Consider the following 20711-nt stretch of genomic DNA (forward strand, 5'->3'; position numbering starts at 1 on the left):
CTTCCTCAATACAAGCTTGCCAGTGACAAAAAGCCTCAATTTTTTTATTTGTCATGGAATGTCTTTATTTCACTTTATTAAAAATTAGTTTTAGTGAATACTAGATTCTATGATAGCAATTTTTTTTTAAGATTTTTTTTTTTTTCAATAATGTCTATATCCATTATGGGGCCTGAACTCACAACCCCAAGATCAGAGTTGCATGCTCTACTGACTGAACCAGCCAGGCACCCCTGGCAGTTATTTTCTTTAAGCACTGTATAGCTATTAATTTTATTATCTTGTGGCTTACACTTTTCCTTTTGACAAGTTAGCTTTTAGTCCATTTGTTGCTCTTTTAACGTAACCTTTCTTTTATTTTCCTTTCACTGTTCTTAACGTGTGTGTGTGTGTGTGTGTGTGTGTGTGTGTGTGTGTGTATTTGTCTTTCAAGATTTTTATTACAATGTGCCTAGTATACTTTTGTTTTTATACATCCTACTTGGGATTTTGTGGGTATCTTGTATCTGTGCTTTGTTATTTTCTATCATGACTCTTGGAATATTCTTTATTATTGTCTTTTCAGGTATTTCTTCTGTTGTATACCCTCTTCAACTTCCCTCTGGGCCACTTATGCATATATTATATTTTAACCCTTTATCTCCCATCCCTTTGTATCTCAATGTTTCAGTTTGACATTTTTCTTATCTTTCAGTTGACTTTTTTTTTTTTTTTTGGTTTATTTTTGAGAGAGAGAGAGACAGAGACAGAAGAGAGAGAGTTCGTGTGCATGTGCGCACAAACTGGTGAGGGGCAGAGAGAGAGGGAGACAGAGGATCTGAAGCGGGCATTGCACTGACAGCAGAGAGCCTGATATGGGGCCTGAACTCAACAACCGTGAGATCATGACCTGAGCCAAAGTCAGATGCTTAACCAACTGAGCCACCCAGGCACCCCATCTTTCAGTTGACTATTTACTGCCTCGATTAAGTCTAAACTACTGTCACCCATTTTTATACAAGGAACAGACTCTAATCAAATATGACTAGTAGTGCTTTTATAAGAATATATTAGGCGGGGTGCCTGGGTGGCTCAGTTGAGTAAGCATCTGACTCTTGATTTCAGTTCATGCCATGATCTCATGGTTTGTGGGACTGATCCTTGCATCGGGCTCATGCTGACAGTGCAGAGCCTGCTTGGGATTCTCTCCCTCTCTCTTAGTCCCTCCCCCACTTGTGCACACATGTGCTCTCTCTCTCTCTCAAAATAAATAAATAAACTAAGAAAAAAAAAAGGAAGATATCAGGACACAGATCCTGATATACACAGGATGAAGACAGTCATCTATAAGACAAAAAGAGAAACCTCAGAAGAATCCAGCCCTTCCAAGAAACAGTAAAATATGGCCCATTCACATGAAAAAAAAAGTAGTCAATAGAAACTTCCTGGGATAAATCCAGATGGCTTTACTGGACAAGGACAAGGACTTTAAACCAGTATTTTATTTTATTTATATATTTTTTATAATGTATTTATTATTTTTTTTTAATGTTTATTTTTGAGAGAGAGAGAGACAGAGAGCGAATGGGGGAGGGGCAGAGAGAGAGGGAGACACAGAATCTGAAGCAGGCTCCAGGCTCTGAGCTGTCAGCACAGAGCCCGATGCGGGGCTCGAACTCATGATCTGCAAGATCATGACCTGAGCCGGAGTCAGACGCTTAAGCGACTGAGCCACCCAGGCGTCCCCAAACCAGTATTTTAAATACTGTCCAGGGGTGCCTGGGTGGCTCAACTGACTGGGTGGCTCAGTCGCTTAAGCATATGGTTAAGCATCTGACTTGGGCTCAAGTCATGATTTCACAGTTTGTGGATTCGAGCCTGGCGTCAGGCTCTGTGCTGACAGCTCAGAGCCTGGAGCCTGCTTCAGATTCTGTATCTCCCTCACTCTCTACCCCTCCCCCATTCACGCTGTCTCTGTCTCTCAAAAATGAATAAATGTTAAAAAAAATTTTTTTTAAATACTGTTCAAAGAACTAAAGAAAACCAGATCTAAAATCTTTAAAGAAAGTATAGGAAGTATCTCACCAAAAAGATCATTAATGAAGAGAAAGAAGTTACAAGCAAGAACCAAATAGAAATTCTGGAGTTAAATGGGGTGCCTGGGTGGCTCAGTCAAGTCAGTTAAGCATCTGTTTTCGGCTCAGGTCACGGTCTCATGGCTTATGAGTTCAAGCCCTGCGCTGGGCTCTGTGATGACAGCCTGGAGCCTGCTTGGGTTTCTCTGTCTCCCTCTCTCTTTGCCTCCCACCCCTGGTTTGTGATCTGTCTGTCTGTCTCTCTCTCTAAAATAAACATTAAAAAAAAAAAAAATTCTGGAGATAAAAAGTGTAATAACTGAAAGGGAAAATTCCACCAGAGGGGCTTGACAGCAATTTGACTAGGCATAAGAAATAACCATTGAAGCAGGAGATAGGTCAATTGAGATTATCCAGTATGAAAAAGAAGAAGGAAAAAGAAGAAAAATGCACACAGCCTCTGAAACAATGTGATGTCATCAAACATATCAAATACAAATAACTGTAGTCTCAGTAGGAGAGGTGAGAGAGAAAGGGTCAAAAAGGATATCTGAAGAAACAGTAGACCCGAAATTACCAAACTTGATGAAAAATTTAACTGAACATCCAAGAAGCCTAAGGAATACAAATTAGGATAAACTCAAATTTGATCTTCAACATCAGCTATTCTCTAGGTCTCCAGCCTGCTGACCCACTCTGAAGTTTTTGGACTTGCCAGCCTCCATAAATTATGTAAGCCTTAACGTAAACAAATCTCCTTCTATACACACACACACACACACACACACACACACACACACTACTGATTCTGTTTCTCTGGAGAACCATAATATAGAATTAGCACACAAAAACAGGAGAAGAATAGAATCACATAAGAACAAAGTTTTTATGTACTACCGAAATCAACTTGGTATTAATCTGAACAGGATTGTTAAAAATTAATATGCAAAAAAAGCATTTGATAAAACCCAACATGCTTTCAACATAAAAATGCTCATCAAATTATGAACAAAAGGAAACTTCCTTAACATGATAAAACAAGTTTACGGAAAACTCGCAGTTAACATATACTTAATACTGAAACACTTAAAATTATTCCTTAGTAAGTTCAAATTTATAGATTCAAAGCAATCTATAAATTCAGTGCAATCCTTATCAAAATTCCAATGGCTTTTTTTTTTCAGAGATGGAAATTTCATATGAAATTCTAAGGGGCACTGAACAGCTAAAACAATATTGAAAAAAGAAAACCTGGAAGACTCACACTTTCCAATTTCAAAACTACCTAAAAAATAAAAAACAGGGGTGCCTGGGTGGCTCATTCAGTTGAATGAGCTCAAGTCATGATTTTGAGGTTTGTGAGTTTGAGCCCACATCAGGCTCGGTGCTGACAGTTCAGAGCCTGGAGCCTGCTTTGGATTCTGTGTCTCCCCCTCTCTCTCTCTCTGCCTCTCCACTGCTTGGACTCTTTCTCTCTCAAAAATAAAAATAAACATTTAAAAAAATAAGATCTATCAACATTATAAAAAATAGTAAGTAAAAATAAAAAAACAGTAATCAAAACAGTCTTGTACTGACAAGAATATTTAGACCAACAGAATTTAGAGTTCAGAGATAAACTCTATGAAATAAACATCTATGCCCAACTGATTTTTTAAAAATATTTATTTTGAGAGAGAGTGAGAGTATGCACACACACAAGCAGGGGAGGCACAGGCAGAGAGTGGGAGAGAGAGAATCCCAAGCAAGCTATGTCAGTGCAGAGCCTGACAAGGGGCTTGATCGTACAAACTGCATGATCATAACCTGAGCCAAAATCAAGAGTTTGACACTTAACTGAGCCACCCAGGCACCCCTATGCCCAGCTGATTTTTTAAATTTTTTAAAAAGTTTATTTAAAATTTTTAATTTATTTATTTTGAGAGAGAGTGAGCAGACCAACAGGCAGATCCAGAGGGAGAGAATCCCAAGCAGGCCCCACGCTGTCAGCACAGAGCCCAACACAGGGCTTGATCTCATGAACCATGAGATCATGACCTGAGCCAAAATGAAGTTGGACACTGAACCAACTGAGCCCCCCAGATGCCCCTCAACCGAACAAGGATGCCAAAACCATTTAAACAAGGATGCCAAAACCATTCTATGGAGAAGGAATACAGACTCCTCAACAAGTGGTGCTGGGATAAGCGGATAACCACATGTCAAAGAATAAAGATGGATCCCTACCTCACTCCATATACAAAATATAACTGAAAATGGATCAATGACCTAAATACAGGAGGTAATACTCAAAATTGTTACATGAAAACATAGGGATAAATGTTCACGACCTCAGATTTGGCAACAGATTCTTAGATTTGACACCAAAAGCAAAAAAAGAAAAAGAAAAATACAAAAATTAGACTTTATAAAAACTAAAAATTTTTATGCATCAAATTAACATTATCAAGAAAGTGAAGACATCCTATAGGATGGGACAAAATATTTGCAAATCACTTATCAAATAAGCATTCTGTATCCAAAATATGTAAAAAAAAAAAAAAAACTCTTTACAAGTCAACAACAAAAAGACAAATAGCTCAATTAAAAAATGGGGAAAAGATCTGAAAAGACTTCTTCTAAGAAGATCTACAAATGGACAATAAGCACATGAAACGATGTTCAACATCACTGGTTATTAAGGAAATGCAAGTTAAAACCACAATGAGATACCACTTCACAATGGTTATAGTTAAAAATGGAAAACAAAGTATTGGCAAGGATGCAGAGAAATTGAGACCCCTATACATTGCTGGTAGGAAAGAAAATGCTGTAACCACTGCAGAAAAGTTTGCTGGTTCCTCAAAAAGTTGAATACGGAATTACCTTATGGCCCATCAGTTTTACTCCTAGGTATCTACCCAAAAGAAATGCAAATATGTACTCAAGCAAATACATAATCAAGCATGTTACAGCAGTATTCTAAATAGTCAAAAGGTGGGAACAAGTCCAAATGTCCATCAATAATGAATAGATAAACCAATTGTGAAATAAATATGCAATGGAATATTATTCATCCATACAAAAAAACAAAACTTGCATGAGCTACAACTACATGAGCTACAACTTGCATGAGCCTTAAAAACACACTGAAGCAATAAGCCAGACACAAAATGTCATGCATTTTACGATTACTTCTATATAACCCAAAATCAATAAATCAGAGACAGAAAAGCACAGTAGACATAATCAGTAAGTAGGGGGGAGAGTAAATGGGGAATCATTATCTTGAGGATCAAAAAGAGGTTGGAACTAATAAGCAGTTATTTTGGTGTGCTTGTTTGTCTGAGGTGACACCTGGATCCATGAAATGACATTGGGGGCTACGGCAATGCAGAAATGGGTTGAATCTCGATATTTCTCTTACACCCTCAGAAGTGCAAAATGCCAACAGGAATTCTTCTGACAAGAGGAGATACAGAGAATGCAGATGGTTCTGGGGTAGATTCCCTGAGCGGAAGGCCTTGCACATAGTTGGCAAGTTACACGGACCCTGGTAGCTCCAGGAGGCAACAAACAGTTCTTGACATAAACAGACATCTATTGTTGACTGGGCTATGCATACCTGCTGGTAGATATAAATGTTCAAAATACTAAACAAAAGACTGAAACAGAAGATACTGCACCAATTTGGACTGCCAACTCACATTTCCTCAGATCAAGGAACATATTTTCACCCTCAGAGTAACAGTTTGGTAGAGAATAGAATGGGCAATTGAAACGTTTTTTTGTATAACACCAAAGGGATAAAGTCATGAAAGGCTGATTTGTATGCTTTCAAGAGTGTGTACTAACATTCAACATGAACAGGGCCCAGAAAATGTCCCTCCCCTTCCCTGGGGGATCTAGAGAAGGGGGAGTGGAGAAGAATGCTAGCATAACAATATTTTGTTTTCCCCACAAGATCTCAATATTCTTTTTTCCTACTGGTTCTCAGACCAGAGCTGAAACTGCAGGTGTTAGAACTGGGATGAACTGTGTATTCGTTCACTAGGTCTACCATAACAAAGTACCACACTAACTGAGTGGCTTCAACAACACAAATGCATTGTTTCACAGGGCTAGAGGACAAGAGTCTAACATCAGGGTGCTGGCAGGGTTGACTCCTTCCGAGGGCTATAAGGGACAATCTGTTCTACGACCTCCCTCCTAGCCTCTGGTGGCCTTAAGTGTTCCTTGGCTTGTAGATGGTGATCTTTGTCTTCACATTGTCTTTTGTCTACATGTATCCGCCCCTGTGTTCAAATCTCCTCCTTTCATTAAGACCACAGTCATATTGGATTGGGGCCCACTCTAATGACCTCATCTTAACTCCATCTCATCTGCAAAGGTCCTATTTCCAAACACATTCACTAGTACTGGGTGGTGGTTAGAACTTCAGTATCTTTGTTGGGGGTAGGAGGAGATACAATTCAACCTATAACAATCCCTAAGCAAAAAACTGTAATCAGGGATGCCTGGGTGTCTCAGTCGGTTGGGCAGGCTACTTCGGCTCAGGTCATAATCTCATTGTTTGTGGGTTCGAGCCCCGTGTCAGGTTCTGTGCTGACAGCTCAGAGCCTAGAGCCTGCTTCAGATCCTGTGTCTCCCTTTCTCTCTTTGTGCCCCTCCCCAGCTTGTGCTCTGTCTGTCTCAAAAATGAATAAATGTTACAGAAAAAAAACTGTAGTCGTATATATTTTTTATAACTATATTTTTAAACCTTTATGATAAAATTCCTAAGGGCCTCATGAGGTGGACTGTGCTTTGATCCCCTCTAGCAAAATGGAGGTTCACAGGAAATACAGCTAAACTGTATTTAGCTAGGGGCGCTTAGGTGGCTCAGTCAGTTGGGAGCCCGACTTGGCTCAGGTCAAGATCTCACTGTCCATGAGTCCGATCTCCGCATTGGGCTCTGTGCTGATGGCCTAGAGCCTGTTTCGGATTATGTGTCTCCCTCTCTCTCTGCCCCTCCCCCACTCACACTCTGTCTCTCTCTCTCAAAAGTAAATAAACATTAAAAAAAAAAAAAACCTTTATAAACTGTATTTAGCTAGAGGTCAGAGAGTTCACTAATTCTGAACCTGTGTAACCCTTCCCTATTAATGAGAATGGATTAAGGGGGAAGCACCTGCCATCCTAGCACTGCTGTCAGCAATCTACACCAGTACAGTGGCCAAACCTAACACTGGCTCCAAAGGTAGAAATGTTAGGATAGAACTGGAAAGATGAAAGAATGGGAGCTGAGGATAAAAGAATGAATCAATCGTTATGCAATATTGTATTTGTATCTCAAATAGGCTTAGAGTAAGAGATGATCCTATTTTGTGTTAGCTCAAGTATACCAGCAACCTGAAAGGGTGAAGCCATGTTGCTGAGACTACTTTTACTTTTAGAACCTGACAATGTCAAATGGAAGTCTGGAAATGTAACTGGCATAGTCCTGGGAGACATTTTGGTCATGTAATATGATGAAAAACTAGACTAATTATTCATGCCTGAGTGGGACTCTAGCAACATGCCACTATCTTTTGACTCAAATTTCAGATTATATTTACTACCATATCACAATGTGATGTGACACTAACCTCACTGGCAAGATTCAGTTATATTACTTAAACAAATCTTATGATAATCCTGATACTGATAATCAAATATATTGGGAAATTGGGTTAATGCTTCTTCAGGATATAAAACTGATGGAACAAATGGCCTGAGAAAGAACTAGATTGGTTAACAAACCACCAGCTACTTTCTATGCCAAAGAGTTCTGTACAAATTTATTGTGTACAAACAGTGGCAAATCAAAGGGGGGGGGGGAAGGCAATTAAATTAGAACAAAAATATGAAAATGTATGTAACAGCTTTAAAGAGCAGATTAGTTGTTTCTTTAAATCTATCCTTACTCCACACTGGCTCCTCCAATTATAAAGCATATTCATAATGATATACTGGACAAATGGAATGCAGTGAACGTGATACTGCATAACTTTCAAGGCTAAGGTATAAAAGCAACATGACTTCCACGTGACTCTCAGTTTCTTGGAAAGCGTACATCTTGAACCCTGCCACCACAATGTGAGGAAGCCCAAACTAGCTCATGTGGAAAGACCACATGAAGAGGCACCAGAGCCCACTGCATCCTGTCCAACTTCTTGACTTAAACGTTATAAATGCTCACTGCATGCTACTAAGTTTTATGGTAAATCTGTTACACAGCCATCAATAACCAAGCAGTGCTCAAGTAATTTACAACCCGGAGAAATAAGGATGCAAATAACTAATATAAGGCAGGATATAACATCCACTACACAGAATATAAACAAAGGGCCTTGGAAGAGGAAGGAACATAAAGAAATAAGTCTCTTTACGGGAAAGAGCAGTGGAAAGAAATGGAAAAGCCTTCACAGAAGTAATCTTTGAGCTAGGCCTTAACAGACAGAACTTGAAGGAAAACCACAGCATCAACAACAAGGAAAAGGAAGGTGTGGGGAGGGAGTTAAGATGGCAGAGAAATAGGGGAACCAGGATTTTCCTTGTCCCTCAAACACAGCTGTATTGAGGTCATTATCACCTGGAACACCCAGGAAATTGATCTGTGGAGTGGCAGAAGGATCTCCACATTTGGAGGGAGACAGCTTGGCAGGATCAAGGCTTCCCCTCACCTTTCCTTTTGTTTCCCAGGGTTATTTCAACAAACGAATCAAAGCATACCTGGTTGAAGGTCTAAACACCCCACTACTACAATCAAGGAAGAGCTCTACAGAGGACTGACTAGTGGGATAAAGCAGCCAAAGCACAACAGAGTGCATGCAACACACGCCTAAAACACTTGCTGAAGTGCCAGGCTTTAGACAGTGTTATGATTCCTTCTTAATATAATACTCTCAGGTGTAGGACACATAACAAGCTTTTAAAACCTGCAAAAGACAGAAACTTAGCCAAAATGATAAAACAGAGGAATTTTCCCCAAAAGAAAGTTCAACAAGAAATCACAGCCAGAGAATTGCCAAAACAGATATAAACAATATAGGTGAACAAGAATTTAGAGTAATGGTCATAAGACTAATACTTGGGCTTTAAAAAAGCACAGAAGACACCAGAGAAACTCTTGCCTGCAGAGATCAAAGACCTAAGAACTAGTCAGGATGAATTTAAAAACGTTATCACTGAGATGCAAAGTAAACTAGTAAACTAGTTACAGTGACTAGGCAAGGATGGAAGAAGCAGAGGAGAGAATAGGTGAAACAGAAGATAAAATTATGGAAAATAATCTGAAAAAAGAGAGAGAGGAAAGTACTAGATCATGAACTACATGATTCCATGAAATTAAACAAAATCTTTATCATAGGAGTAATAGAAGAGGAAAAGCAAAAGAAAGGAGCAGAAGATTTATTTGAACAAATTATAGCTGAGAATTTCCTTAATCTGGGGAAGGAAACAGGCATCCAAGTCCAAGAGGCAAAGATAACTCCCTTCAAAACCAACAAAACAGGTCAGTACCATGACATATCATAATGAAACTGGCAAAATACAAAGATAAAAAGAGAATTCTGAAAGCAGCTAGGGACAAAAGGTCCTTAGCCTACAAGGGTAGACACATAAGGTTAGTAGCAGAACTGTCCACTGAAACTTGGCAGGCCAGAAGAGAGGGGCAGGAAATATTCAGTGTGTTGAATAAGAAAAATATGCAGCCAAGAATCCTTTATCCAACAAAGCTGTCATTCAGAATAGAAGGAGAGAGAAAGACTTTCCCAGACAAACAAAAACTAAAGGAGTTTGTGACCACTAAACCAGCCCTGCAAGAGATCCTATGGGGACTATGTGAGTGGAGAGACCATCACAACAAACACGAAATCTACAGATAACAGAATGGTACTAAATTAGTATCTTTAAATTATGATTCTGAATGCAAATGGACTAAATAAAAAGGCACAGTGTATCAGACTGGATAAAAAGACAAGATCCATCTATATGCTGTCTACAAGAGACTCATTTTATTTAATATTTATTTTTGAGAGAGAGAGAGCTACAAAGCACACGCATGCATGCTGGGGAGGGGCAGAGAGAGGGAGACACAGAACTGGAAGCAGGCTTCAAACTCTGGAGCTGTCAGCACACAGTCCAATGCAGGGCCTGAACTCACAGACTGCAAGATCATGACCTGAGCCAAAGTTGGACACTTAACTGACTGAACCACCCAGGCACCCCTAAGAGACTCATTTAAAAAAAATTTTTTTTACATTTTATTTATTTTTGATAGATAGAGACAGAGCACAAGCAGGGGAGGGGCAGAGAGAGACAGAGACACAGAATCCGAAGCAGACTCCAGGCTCCAAGCTGTCAGCACCGAGCCTGACGCGGGGCTCGAACCCACAAACTGCGAGATCATGACCTGAGCCGAAGTTGGACACTCAACCAACCGAGCCACCCAGGCACCCCTCTGAGAGACTCATTTTAGACCTGAGGACACCTGCAGACTGAAAGTGAGGGGATGGAAAACCATCTATCATGCTAATGGACATCAAAAGAAAGCTGAAGTGGCCATACTTGTATCAGACAAACTAGATTTTAAAGACTGTAACAAGAAATGAAGGGCATTATATCATAATTAAGGGATCTATCCATCAAGAGGAGCTAACAATTGTAAATATTTATGCCCCCAACATGAAAGCACCCAAATATATAAATCAATTAATCACAAAGAAATTTATTGATAATAATACCATAATTGTAGCAGACTTTAATCTTTATTTATTTTTGAGAGACAGACAGAGTGTGAGCAGGGGAGGAGCAAAGAGAGAGGAAGACACAAAATCCGAAGCAGGCTCCAGGCTCCGAGCTGTCAGCACAGAGCCCGAAGCAGGGCCGGAACCCACGAACCACGAGATCACGACCTGAGCCGAAGTTGGACGCTCAACTGACTGAGCCATCCAGGTGCCCCAATTGTAGCAGACTTTATTTATTTTTTTTAATGTTTATTTATTTTTGACAGAGAGAGAGAGAGAGACAGAGCTTGAGCGGGGGAGGGGCAGAGAGAGAGGGAAACACAGAATCCGAAGCAGGCTCCAGGCTCCGAGCTGTCAGCACAGAGCCCAACGCGGGGCTCGAACTCACGGACTGCGAGATCATGACCTGAGCTGAAGTCAGATGCTCAACCGACTGAGCCACCCAGGCGCCCCTAGCAGACTTTAATACTTCACTTACAACAATGGACAGATCATCTAGGCAGAAAATCAATAAGGAACCAAGAGCTCTGAATCACACACTAGACCAGATAGACTTAACAGATATATTCAGAACACTTTACCCTAAAGCAGAAGAATACACATTCTTCTTTAGTGTGCACATGGAACATTCTCCAAATAGATCATATTTTGGGTCGTGACACAGCCCTCAACAGGTACAAAAAGACTGAGATCATACCATGAGTATTTCATATTATGAAATTTAAATCGACCACAAGAAAAAATTTGGAAAGCCCCCAAAATACATGGAGGTTAAAGAACATCCTACTAAACAATGAATGGGTTAACCAGGAACTTAAAGAAGACATAAAAAAAAATACATGGAAGCAAATGAAAATGAAAACATGACAGTCCAAACCGTGTAGGTTGCAGCAAAGGCAGTCCTAATAGGAAAATACAATGCAATTTAGGACTATCTTAAGAAAGGTCCCAGGGGCGCCTGGGTGGCGCAGTCGGTTAAGCGTCCGACTTCAGCCAGGTCACGATCTCACGGTCCGTGAGTTCGAGCCCCGCATCGGGCCCTGGGCTGATGGCTCAGAGCCTGGAGCCTGTTTCCGATTCTGTGTCTCCCTCTCTCTCTGCCCCTCCCCCGTTCATGCTCTGTCTCTCTCTGTCCCAAAAATAAATAAATGTTGAAAAAAAAAATTAAAAAAAAAAAAAAAAGAAAGGTCCCAAATACACAACCTAACCTTACACCTAAAGAAGCCAGAAAAGGAGCAGCAAATAAAGCCCAAATCCAGCAGAAAAGGGGACATAATAGAAATTAGAGCAGAAATAAATGTTACAGAATCCAAAAAAATAAAAAAACAAAAACAGTAAAACAGATCAATGAAACTAAGAACTGGCTTTTGGAAAAAATAAACAAAATTGATAACCCCTAGCCATACTTCTCAAAAAGAAAGGACTCAAACAGATAAAATCACAAACGAAAGACGAGAGATCACAACGAACACCACAGAAATACAAACAATTATAAGAGAACTATAAAAATCCTATGCCAACAAACTGGACAATCTGGAAGAAATGGACAAATTCACACACACACACACACACACACACACACACACACACACTACCAAAACTCAAACGGGAAGAAATAGAAAATCTGAACAGACCCATAGCCAGCAAAGAATTTGAATCGTTTATCAAAAAAATCTCCCAAGAAATAAGAGTCTTGGGCCAGACGGCTTCCCAGGGGAATTCTACCAGACATTTAAAGCAGAGTTAATACCTATTCTTCTCAAACTATTCCAAAAAATAGAAATAGAAGGAAAGCTTCCAAACTCATTCTGTGAAACCAGCACTACCTTGATTTCAAAACCAGAGACCCCACTAAAAAGGAGAATTACATGCCAATATCCCTGATGAACCTTGATTCAAAAAAACTCAACAAGATACTACCAAATCGAATTCAACAGTATATTAAAAGAATTATTCACCACGATCAAATGGGATTCATTCCCAGGCACAAGACTGGTTCAATATTCACAAATCAATCAACATGATACAGCACATTTGAAGAAAGGATAGGAACCATATGATCCTGTCAGTAGATGCAGAAAAAGCATTTGACAAAGTACAGCATCCTTTCTTGATAAAAACCCTCAAGAAAGTCGGGATAGAAGGAACATACCTTAACATCATAAAAGCCATATATGAAGGCCTACAGCTAATATCCTCAATGGGGAAAAACTGAGAGCTTTCCCCCTCAGGTCAGGAACACAATAGGGATGTCCACTCTCACCATTGTTGTTTTACATAGTGTTGGAAGTCCTAGCCTCAGCAATCAGACAACAAAACGAAATAAAAGGCATCCAAATTGGCAAAGAAGTCAAACTTTCACTCTTCGCAGATGACATGACACTACATGGAAAAACCTGAAAGATTCCACCAAAAACTACTAGAGCTGATGCATGAATTCAGCAAAGTCGTGGGATATAAAATCAATGTACAGAAATCAGTTGCATTTCTATACATCAATAATGAAGCAACAGAAAGAGATATCAAGGAATCAGTCCCATTTACAATTGCACCAAAAACCATAAAACACCTATGAATAAACCTAAGCAAAGAGGTAAATGATCTGTACACTGAAAACTATAGAAAGCTTATGAAAGAAAATGAAGAAGACAAAGAAATGGTAAAATATTTCATGCTCATGGATTGGAAGAACAAATACAGTTAAAATGTCAATACTACCCAAAGCAATCTACACATTCAGTGCAATCCTTATCAAAATAACATAAGCATTCTTCACAAAACTAGAACAAAGAATCCTAAAATTTGTATGGAACCACGAAAGACCCCAAATAGCCAAAGTACTGCTGAAAAAGAAAATCAAAGCTGGAGGCATCACAATCCTGGACTTTAACCTGTAAAAACAAACACATAGACCAATGGACTAGAATAGAGAACCCAGAAATGGACAAATAAATAGCCAACTAATCCTTGACAAAGCAGGAAAGAATATTCAATGGAAAAAAGACAGTCTCTTTAGCAAATGGTACTGGGAGAACTGGACAGCAACATGCAGAAGAATGAAACTGGACCACTTTCTTACACCATACACAAAAATAAATTCAAAATGGATGAAAGACCTAAATGTAAGACAGGAAACCATCAAAATCCTACAGGAGAATGCAGGCAGCAACCTCTTTGACCTAGGCCACAGCAACTTCTTACTCAACATGTCTCTGGAGGCAAGGGAAATAAAAGCAAAAATGAACTATTTGGAACTCATCAAGATAAAAAGCTTCTGCACAGCAAATCAAACAATCAACAAAACTAAAAGGCAACCAACAGAATGGGAAAAGATATTTGCAAATGACATATTGGATAAAGGGTTAATAGCCAAAGTCTATAAAGAATTTACCAAACTCAACACCCAAAAAAACAAACAATCCAGTAAAGAAATGGGCAGAAGACATGAAGAGGTGCTTTTCCAAAAAAAACATCCAGATGGCAAACAGACACATGAAAAGATGCTCACCATCACTCATCACCAGGGAAATACAAGTCAAAACCACAATAAGATATACCACCTCACACCTGTCAGGAGGGCTAAACTTAACAACTCAGGAAACAATAGATGTTGGCAAGAATGTGGAGAAAGGAGAACCCTTTTGCACTCTGGTGGGAATGCAAACTGGTACAGCTACTCTGAAAACAGTATGGAGGTTCCTCAAAAAATTAAAAATAGAACTACCCTACAACTCTGCAATTGCACTACTAGGCATTTATCCAAAGTATACAGGAGTGCTGATTCAAAGGGACAAATGCACCCCAATGTTTATAGCAGTGCTATTAACAATAGCCAAATTATGGAAAGAACACAAATGTCCGTCAATTGATGAATGGATTAAGAAAATGTGGTATATATATACAATGGAATATTACTCAGAGATTAAAAAGGCTGAATTCTTGCCATCTGCAACAATGTGGCTAGAACTGGAGGGTATTATGTTGTAAGTGAAATAAGTCAGTCAGAGAAAGACAGATATCATGATTTCACTCATATGTGGAATTTGAAAAACTCAACACATGAACATAGGGAAAGTGAAGGAAAAATAAGATAAAAACAGAGGAGACAAACCATAAGAGACTCTTAAGTGCAGAGAACAAACTGAGGGTTGCTGGTGGGGATGGAGGTTAAATGGGTGACAAGCATTAAGGAGGGCACTTTTCAGGATGAGCACTGGGTGTCCTTATGTAAGAGATGAAATCACTGAGTTCTACTCCTGAAGCCAAGACTACACTGTATGTTAACTAACTTGAATATAAATTTTAAAAAAAAGGAAAAGGAAAAAAAAATGAAGGTGTTAGAACTTGGTGACAAAGTAGTGTATCATACAGGTCTCCTTAGAGACAAAATTCAACTTTTTTTTTTTTCCTTATCTCTAACACTGAAAAACATCAAACTGTTTGAAGGACAGTGTAGGGAACATTAATCTAAAAGGAAACAAGGTAGAGTTCTAGTGACTGACTGTAATCATATGAAATTATTAAATTTCTTGCTGTTAATCTCCATGCAAAGGGCTAACTCTGACCCTAAGAAATGAAAGCCACTTATCAACGCTTCCTTTGATGTACTGGCCTAGGCAAAACCCAGTATTTTGCTTGCTCATTGCGCCAGACCCAGTATCAGTTTAATGACAGCAATTCTCTATGGTTAGCATTCCTGGGAGTTCTAGGGGTGATTATAGGGAGGCATTTGTCTTGAACCAAAATGAAAAGTGCCTAATAATAGTCATAAAAAGCTGAGTAAATTCAAAAGCTTTAATTGCTGAAATTTACCCTCACTTCCCTGATAAGGGCATGAGATTATATCTATAGGCATCAGGCTTATTACAATCTGGGAAATAATCATTACTTACCCAGCAAAATCAAAGCATTTATCTCTTTATGCTGCTCTGTACAAGTAGAAGCCTGAAAGCAGTCCCTTTGAGCTGCCTGTTCAACAATGACTAACTTTTCAGTCTGTTTAGGAGATTCACCTCCAATATGGGATCCCTCCCACTAAATCAGACTTCCTCTTAAAGTGGTCAGATAGGTAGTCCTTAAAAACAACTCTAGAATTTCTGTTCCCCTTACCTCATAAAACTTTTTTAAGGAGCCCACCAGGCATAGCTTCAGGCTATCCACAATCTCCTGATGAGGCATCTGGAACACCACTCGAGAATACCATTTTGTGAGTGTGCTGTGGAGGAGGTAGTAAAGAGGGAGAGAGAGATGAACACACACTCACAGAGGAAGGCTCACAGTCTGAACGTCAGCACACAGGCGCCTCTATGCACTGATACGGTATCTAGTGAATGCATTTATGTTACAGATAAAAACATACGTTAATATGAGAAAAGATATATATGTAAACCATACACAGAATGTAAAAATATAGGCATAATTGTGGTATTTGATACAAAACTGCTTCCAACTGAAAAAATTTCAGATATCCACCAACAGAGGACTAGGTAAATAGTGTTCTGGCATACAATAAATTCCATGCAGCAGTTAAAAAGAATTGGTTGAGATTCTTTGTATTGATATGTGAAAATATCTACAATATACAATTTAAGTACATAAAACAAGTTAAGAAATAGTATACATAGCAATATGCCATTTTGTAAACATACATGCACCACCTATACGTGTTACTATGCACATAAGTGAGAATTTGAAAAGTATATATACTTCAAACCTTTGGTGGTGGTCAATAAAAGATGGTCCACGAGGAACCTTCACTTTCTAAATTTCTGCAAGTATCTGCATGAACAGGTCTTGTTTTTAATCAGAACAAACAAAAAAATCCCTCATTCCTAGGGGGAAAAAACACCAAGACAGAGCCCCCATTCTGAAGAAGACCAGACCACATTTGAGGCAACAAACTTACAGACCTGACAAGCTTGCTAAACAGACTGCATAAACTAATAGAAAGATAAAGGAGAAAATAGAGTTTAGTATTCTTTTCTAAAGTATACTTTTACTATAGTACAAAATATTCAAAAAGCATTTGCTGGATTTACAATAAGATTAGGCATCAAAATGAGGTAACCAAACAAAATGGAACTGAGTAGACTTACAGATTGATGCTTGCAACAAAGCCAACCACGGAGCGCATGCCTCGGTTGGGGTCATGGTAAACATCCATCCCAATCACCATTAATTGTTTCTGGGTTAGAAAACAAAAAACAAACCAGAAAAACCAAGCAATCCATCACCCCATCTTCAATTATTATCTGAACTCCAAAAGCAACATATGAAAATGAATTCTGGAGGAAGAAAGAGACTGTAATCAACTTGACATTTTTTTAAACACTATGAATAAGTCAGAGATCTAGAGCAAGGATCAGTATGCTTTTCCTGTAAAGGACCGTACAGTAAATAACACTGGGCTTTGTGAGCCACAGTTTCTGTAGGAACTACTCAATTTTGTCTGTCATTACAACACAAGAGCAGCCACAGTTAGTCTGTAAAGAAGTATAGCTATATTCCAATAAAACTGCATTTAAGGACAATGAAAATGGAATGTCATATAATTTTCCTGTGTCAGAAAATATCAGTCTTATTTTTATTGGTTTCAACTAAGGTTATAGAAACCATTCTCAGCACGTGGGCTACACAAAAGCAGGCCATGAACCATTTAGACCACTAAGCATGGAGAATAAGGATAACTCGATGAGGAAAACTAGGAAAATAGCTAGGTAGGAGTCTCTGGAGAGCTAAATTGAATGAAGAAACATCTCAGCATCACTCACCAGAGGAATATCCACTCCCCAGAGCTCACCACCCAATTTACAATTAATCTGAAGTAAAATTTTCTGGGCCACACTCCGAAGCCTGGTTGGCTGACCAATGGTTCGAACATTGATGACCTATAATAAAGGGGTGTGGAGAAAGGGGACACTATAAGCCTGTCAGACGATATAAACAAGCCTGAAGTAAACACTACATTTGTTTAAGAAACCCCAGTTAGCAGGCAATACACTATGCATGACTAGCTCTAATTCTAGGATTTCTATGTAGGCATGCACGCGCACACACAACACACATCAAAACAAAAAGACAACCAAAACCCAAAAACTTTCAAAAGGATCTCACACAGAATAAATTAAACAAACAAACAAACAAACCTACTTAGGATTAACAGCTTTCCCCTTTCAGAGTGAAGCCTATACTCTCAGAACCCAGTCATGTGAAACCACCCAGCAGCTCACTGTCTGAACCAGCAAGAGTACTCATTTGTGGATATGAAGGCAGTATTTATTTACAAAGAGCCTCTACTTTTCACCAGGTTACTCTAATAAGGGGAACTTTCCACCAGAAGGGTTACACATGATGGCTTCTAATAGTAACTTCAGTTTTTGAACATCTGTACCCCTCTTTTCAAAACCTCAAGGGAGGTTATAGAGTTTCCATGTATGCCTCCTGCCTAGCTCTCCACTCACCTGTGAGGGCACAGGAGCCTGCACACAGCACAGCTTTTTAATAGCCCCATAGAGATCGTCACGTGTTCCCATGATGATGCAAACAACCATCTGTATCTTCCTCTTGAAGAGATAAAGTACATATAAGTCAGGCTTTGGAAGTCGCAGGGGACCTTGATGGGACTCCAGCTGTGGGCAGTCTAAGAGCCTGTGAAGTCATAGGACCTTTAAGGCAAAAGGGACTGAAACAAAGAGGGTAGACACTCCAAACCCAAACAGGTCCTTGAACCTTTGCTGGATTCAGGGCTTCTTTGTAGAAATATGGGCTAGAATACCATAAATTATCTAGAGGTAGCCCTGACTACCTGAGTTCTTCCCTAGGAAAATTAAGATGCCTGAACAAGGCAGGCTTGAAAATTTGCAAAGATTACTTTTTAGTTGCTGCTTTCAATTCCCTAGAATGCTTTTACCACTCTCTTCAGTAAACCAAGCACCTTATTACATTCATACCACAAAACTGAGCAAACATGGGATGCAATACCACAAGAAAAGATTCAGAGCCAAGTACAAAGAAATGAAGCTATTGCCAAACCTGTAAGTGGCTTTTCCTACCTTCCTGGTTAGGAGAGAGAATGATATTGCCAGCAGCATATCTCATATAAACATCTGTGATCCCTCACCATTTAAGAGATCCAACACTGGAAACAGAGGATCTTTCAGCATAAATAAAGAAAAGTAGCACTGAAGGGAAATGAAAGTGCCAATCCTTTATGCCAGAAACAGCTATTAATGGTAAATCAATAATATATTATTCCAAATCAAGATTAGTGTTAGATTAAGACTTCTCAGAGAACACACGTTCCAGCAATCACATCAAAGAACTTCTGAAGTCACGTAGAACACAGGCTGCACACTGGGAGCCTATGGGTTGGATCTATCAAACACATGTAGCTTTTTAGTCCCTGCAATGAGTTACATGTTTGTTTTTTTTTTTTAATTAACATTTAAACATATGGAGGGGCACACACATACAAATCCAGATTTTTTGCTTCTACTGAAAAACAAATAAATCAAAAATTTATTTGATAATGCTGGGCTTTTATCTGCAGTCATGGGATTGATTACTCTCTTAAGTTCACTACAGTCCCCTCCTAGCCCATTACACTTGTGTTTCTCATCTGGCTCCTGCAGACATGTGTGGGATAATAAATAAATAATAATAATAAATTAATAAATAATAAAATAATAACATACAATAAAATAATAATAAAAATAATAAAATAATAAAAATAATAAAACAGCATGCCCTAAAGATGACAAAGAGACAGTAAGACCAAGATGAGTTAAGTTTGGTAAACATGAATGAAACTTCTATCCATGCTGCATGAAAACTGTTGGCAGTACACTCTTCTAAAGAGAACATGAACAAGTATGAGATTGGGGAGTTGATGCACTACACTGGGCAATTCTTCTGAAAGCAGAGCAGAATTATCAATGATCAGGCTCAGGGGGTAGCCATGGCAGAGTACAGCTAGCATGGGGAACCAGAAGGAAATTACAAAGACAGAATATGAGGATGCTGCTCTGGGTGATAACCCAGAGTTGGGGATCAGAGAGATCCCAGAAAAATCTAATTCCAGTACTGATCTCACAACAATGGACTCTTCAAGTCAAAGACTAATTACTTCTCAAAACATTTGCTCTGCTTTTGTTCCTTAAGCTTCTTCCTCCGTTTTGTGTGCAAACAGGTAAGAACCGCAGGCTTGAACTACTGAGTTATGAGTGCTATGACCTGCTCAGCTGCAGCGCTCACAATCAGCTATCAGGACCGAGCTGATGGCCCAGGTGCCAAGTTCATCGCCAGAGCAATTCAAATCTTAAGCCAGACCAGACCGTGACAGTGCAGTACTGAATTGTGCAAAATGGCACTGGGCCCAAAAAGTTGCTTTCTGAGCACAACATGTTCTATACAGATAACGAACTAAAGTTAAGTCAGCTATTCTCTCCGTCAATTACGTGAAAAAAGAACACCAGAGTGAGAGAGACTACTGCCAACATAGAATGAGAGAATCAATTAACCAAAGGGCATGAAGACTACTTGGTATAGTATTTCATGTGTACATGAGTAAGACACAGATTTCTGGGCATCATAAACAGCAGACTGATAAGCAAGAGAATTTAAAATCAAGTATGCAAGTATTTTAAAACAAGCATTCTACTCATATACTCAAATTAGTTTATTACCTCAACTCCTAGCATGGATTGAATGGTTCTGACATAGGTCTCAATTCGATCATCCTTTAGTTCAACCCAGGCTGGTGGGCTCAGGCGCATACCAATGGGGCCAGCTATCTTTTCCAACATATTAACCAGTTCTCGGGCCTGATCCATTGCTCTCTTTGGGTAAAACAGTGCCCAGAAATGCATGGGGACCTAGGAATAACCACAAGCTATTTTTAGCACTTCCCACA

General features: G+C 39.2%; 1 protein-coding gene across 2 annotated transcripts in view; it reads right to left on the minus strand.

Annotated features, from left to right (window-relative positions):
- Positions 1-20711, minus strand: part of PIWIL2 (piwi like RNA-mediated gene silencing 2) — a 79949-nt gene that overhangs the window by 27158 nt on the left and 32080 nt on the right. The window contains exons 16-20 of one of the 2 annotated variants that reach the window (XM_045457566.1): positions 20485-20673; positions 18262-18363; positions 17572-17688; positions 16897-16985; positions 15938-16016 (exon numbers count right to left, since the gene is read on the minus strand). In XM_045457566.1, coding sequence (XP_045313522.1) covers positions 15938-16016; positions 16897-16985; positions 17572-17688; positions 18262-18363; positions 20485-20673 — 576 coding nt within the window. Of the gene's footprint in view, positions 1-15910; positions 16017-16896; positions 16986-17571; positions 17689-18261; positions 18364-20484; positions 20674-20711 lie in introns of both variants that reach the window. The other variant, XM_045457559.1, reaches the window with a different exon arrangement.

This window comes from Leopardus geoffroyi, chromosome B1, assembly GCF_018350155.1.
Source record: "Leopardus geoffroyi isolate Oge1 chromosome B1, O.geoffroyi_Oge1_pat1.0, whole genome shotgun sequence".
Lineage (NCBI taxonomy): Eukaryota > Metazoa > Chordata > Mammalia > Carnivora > Felidae > Leopardus > Leopardus geoffroyi.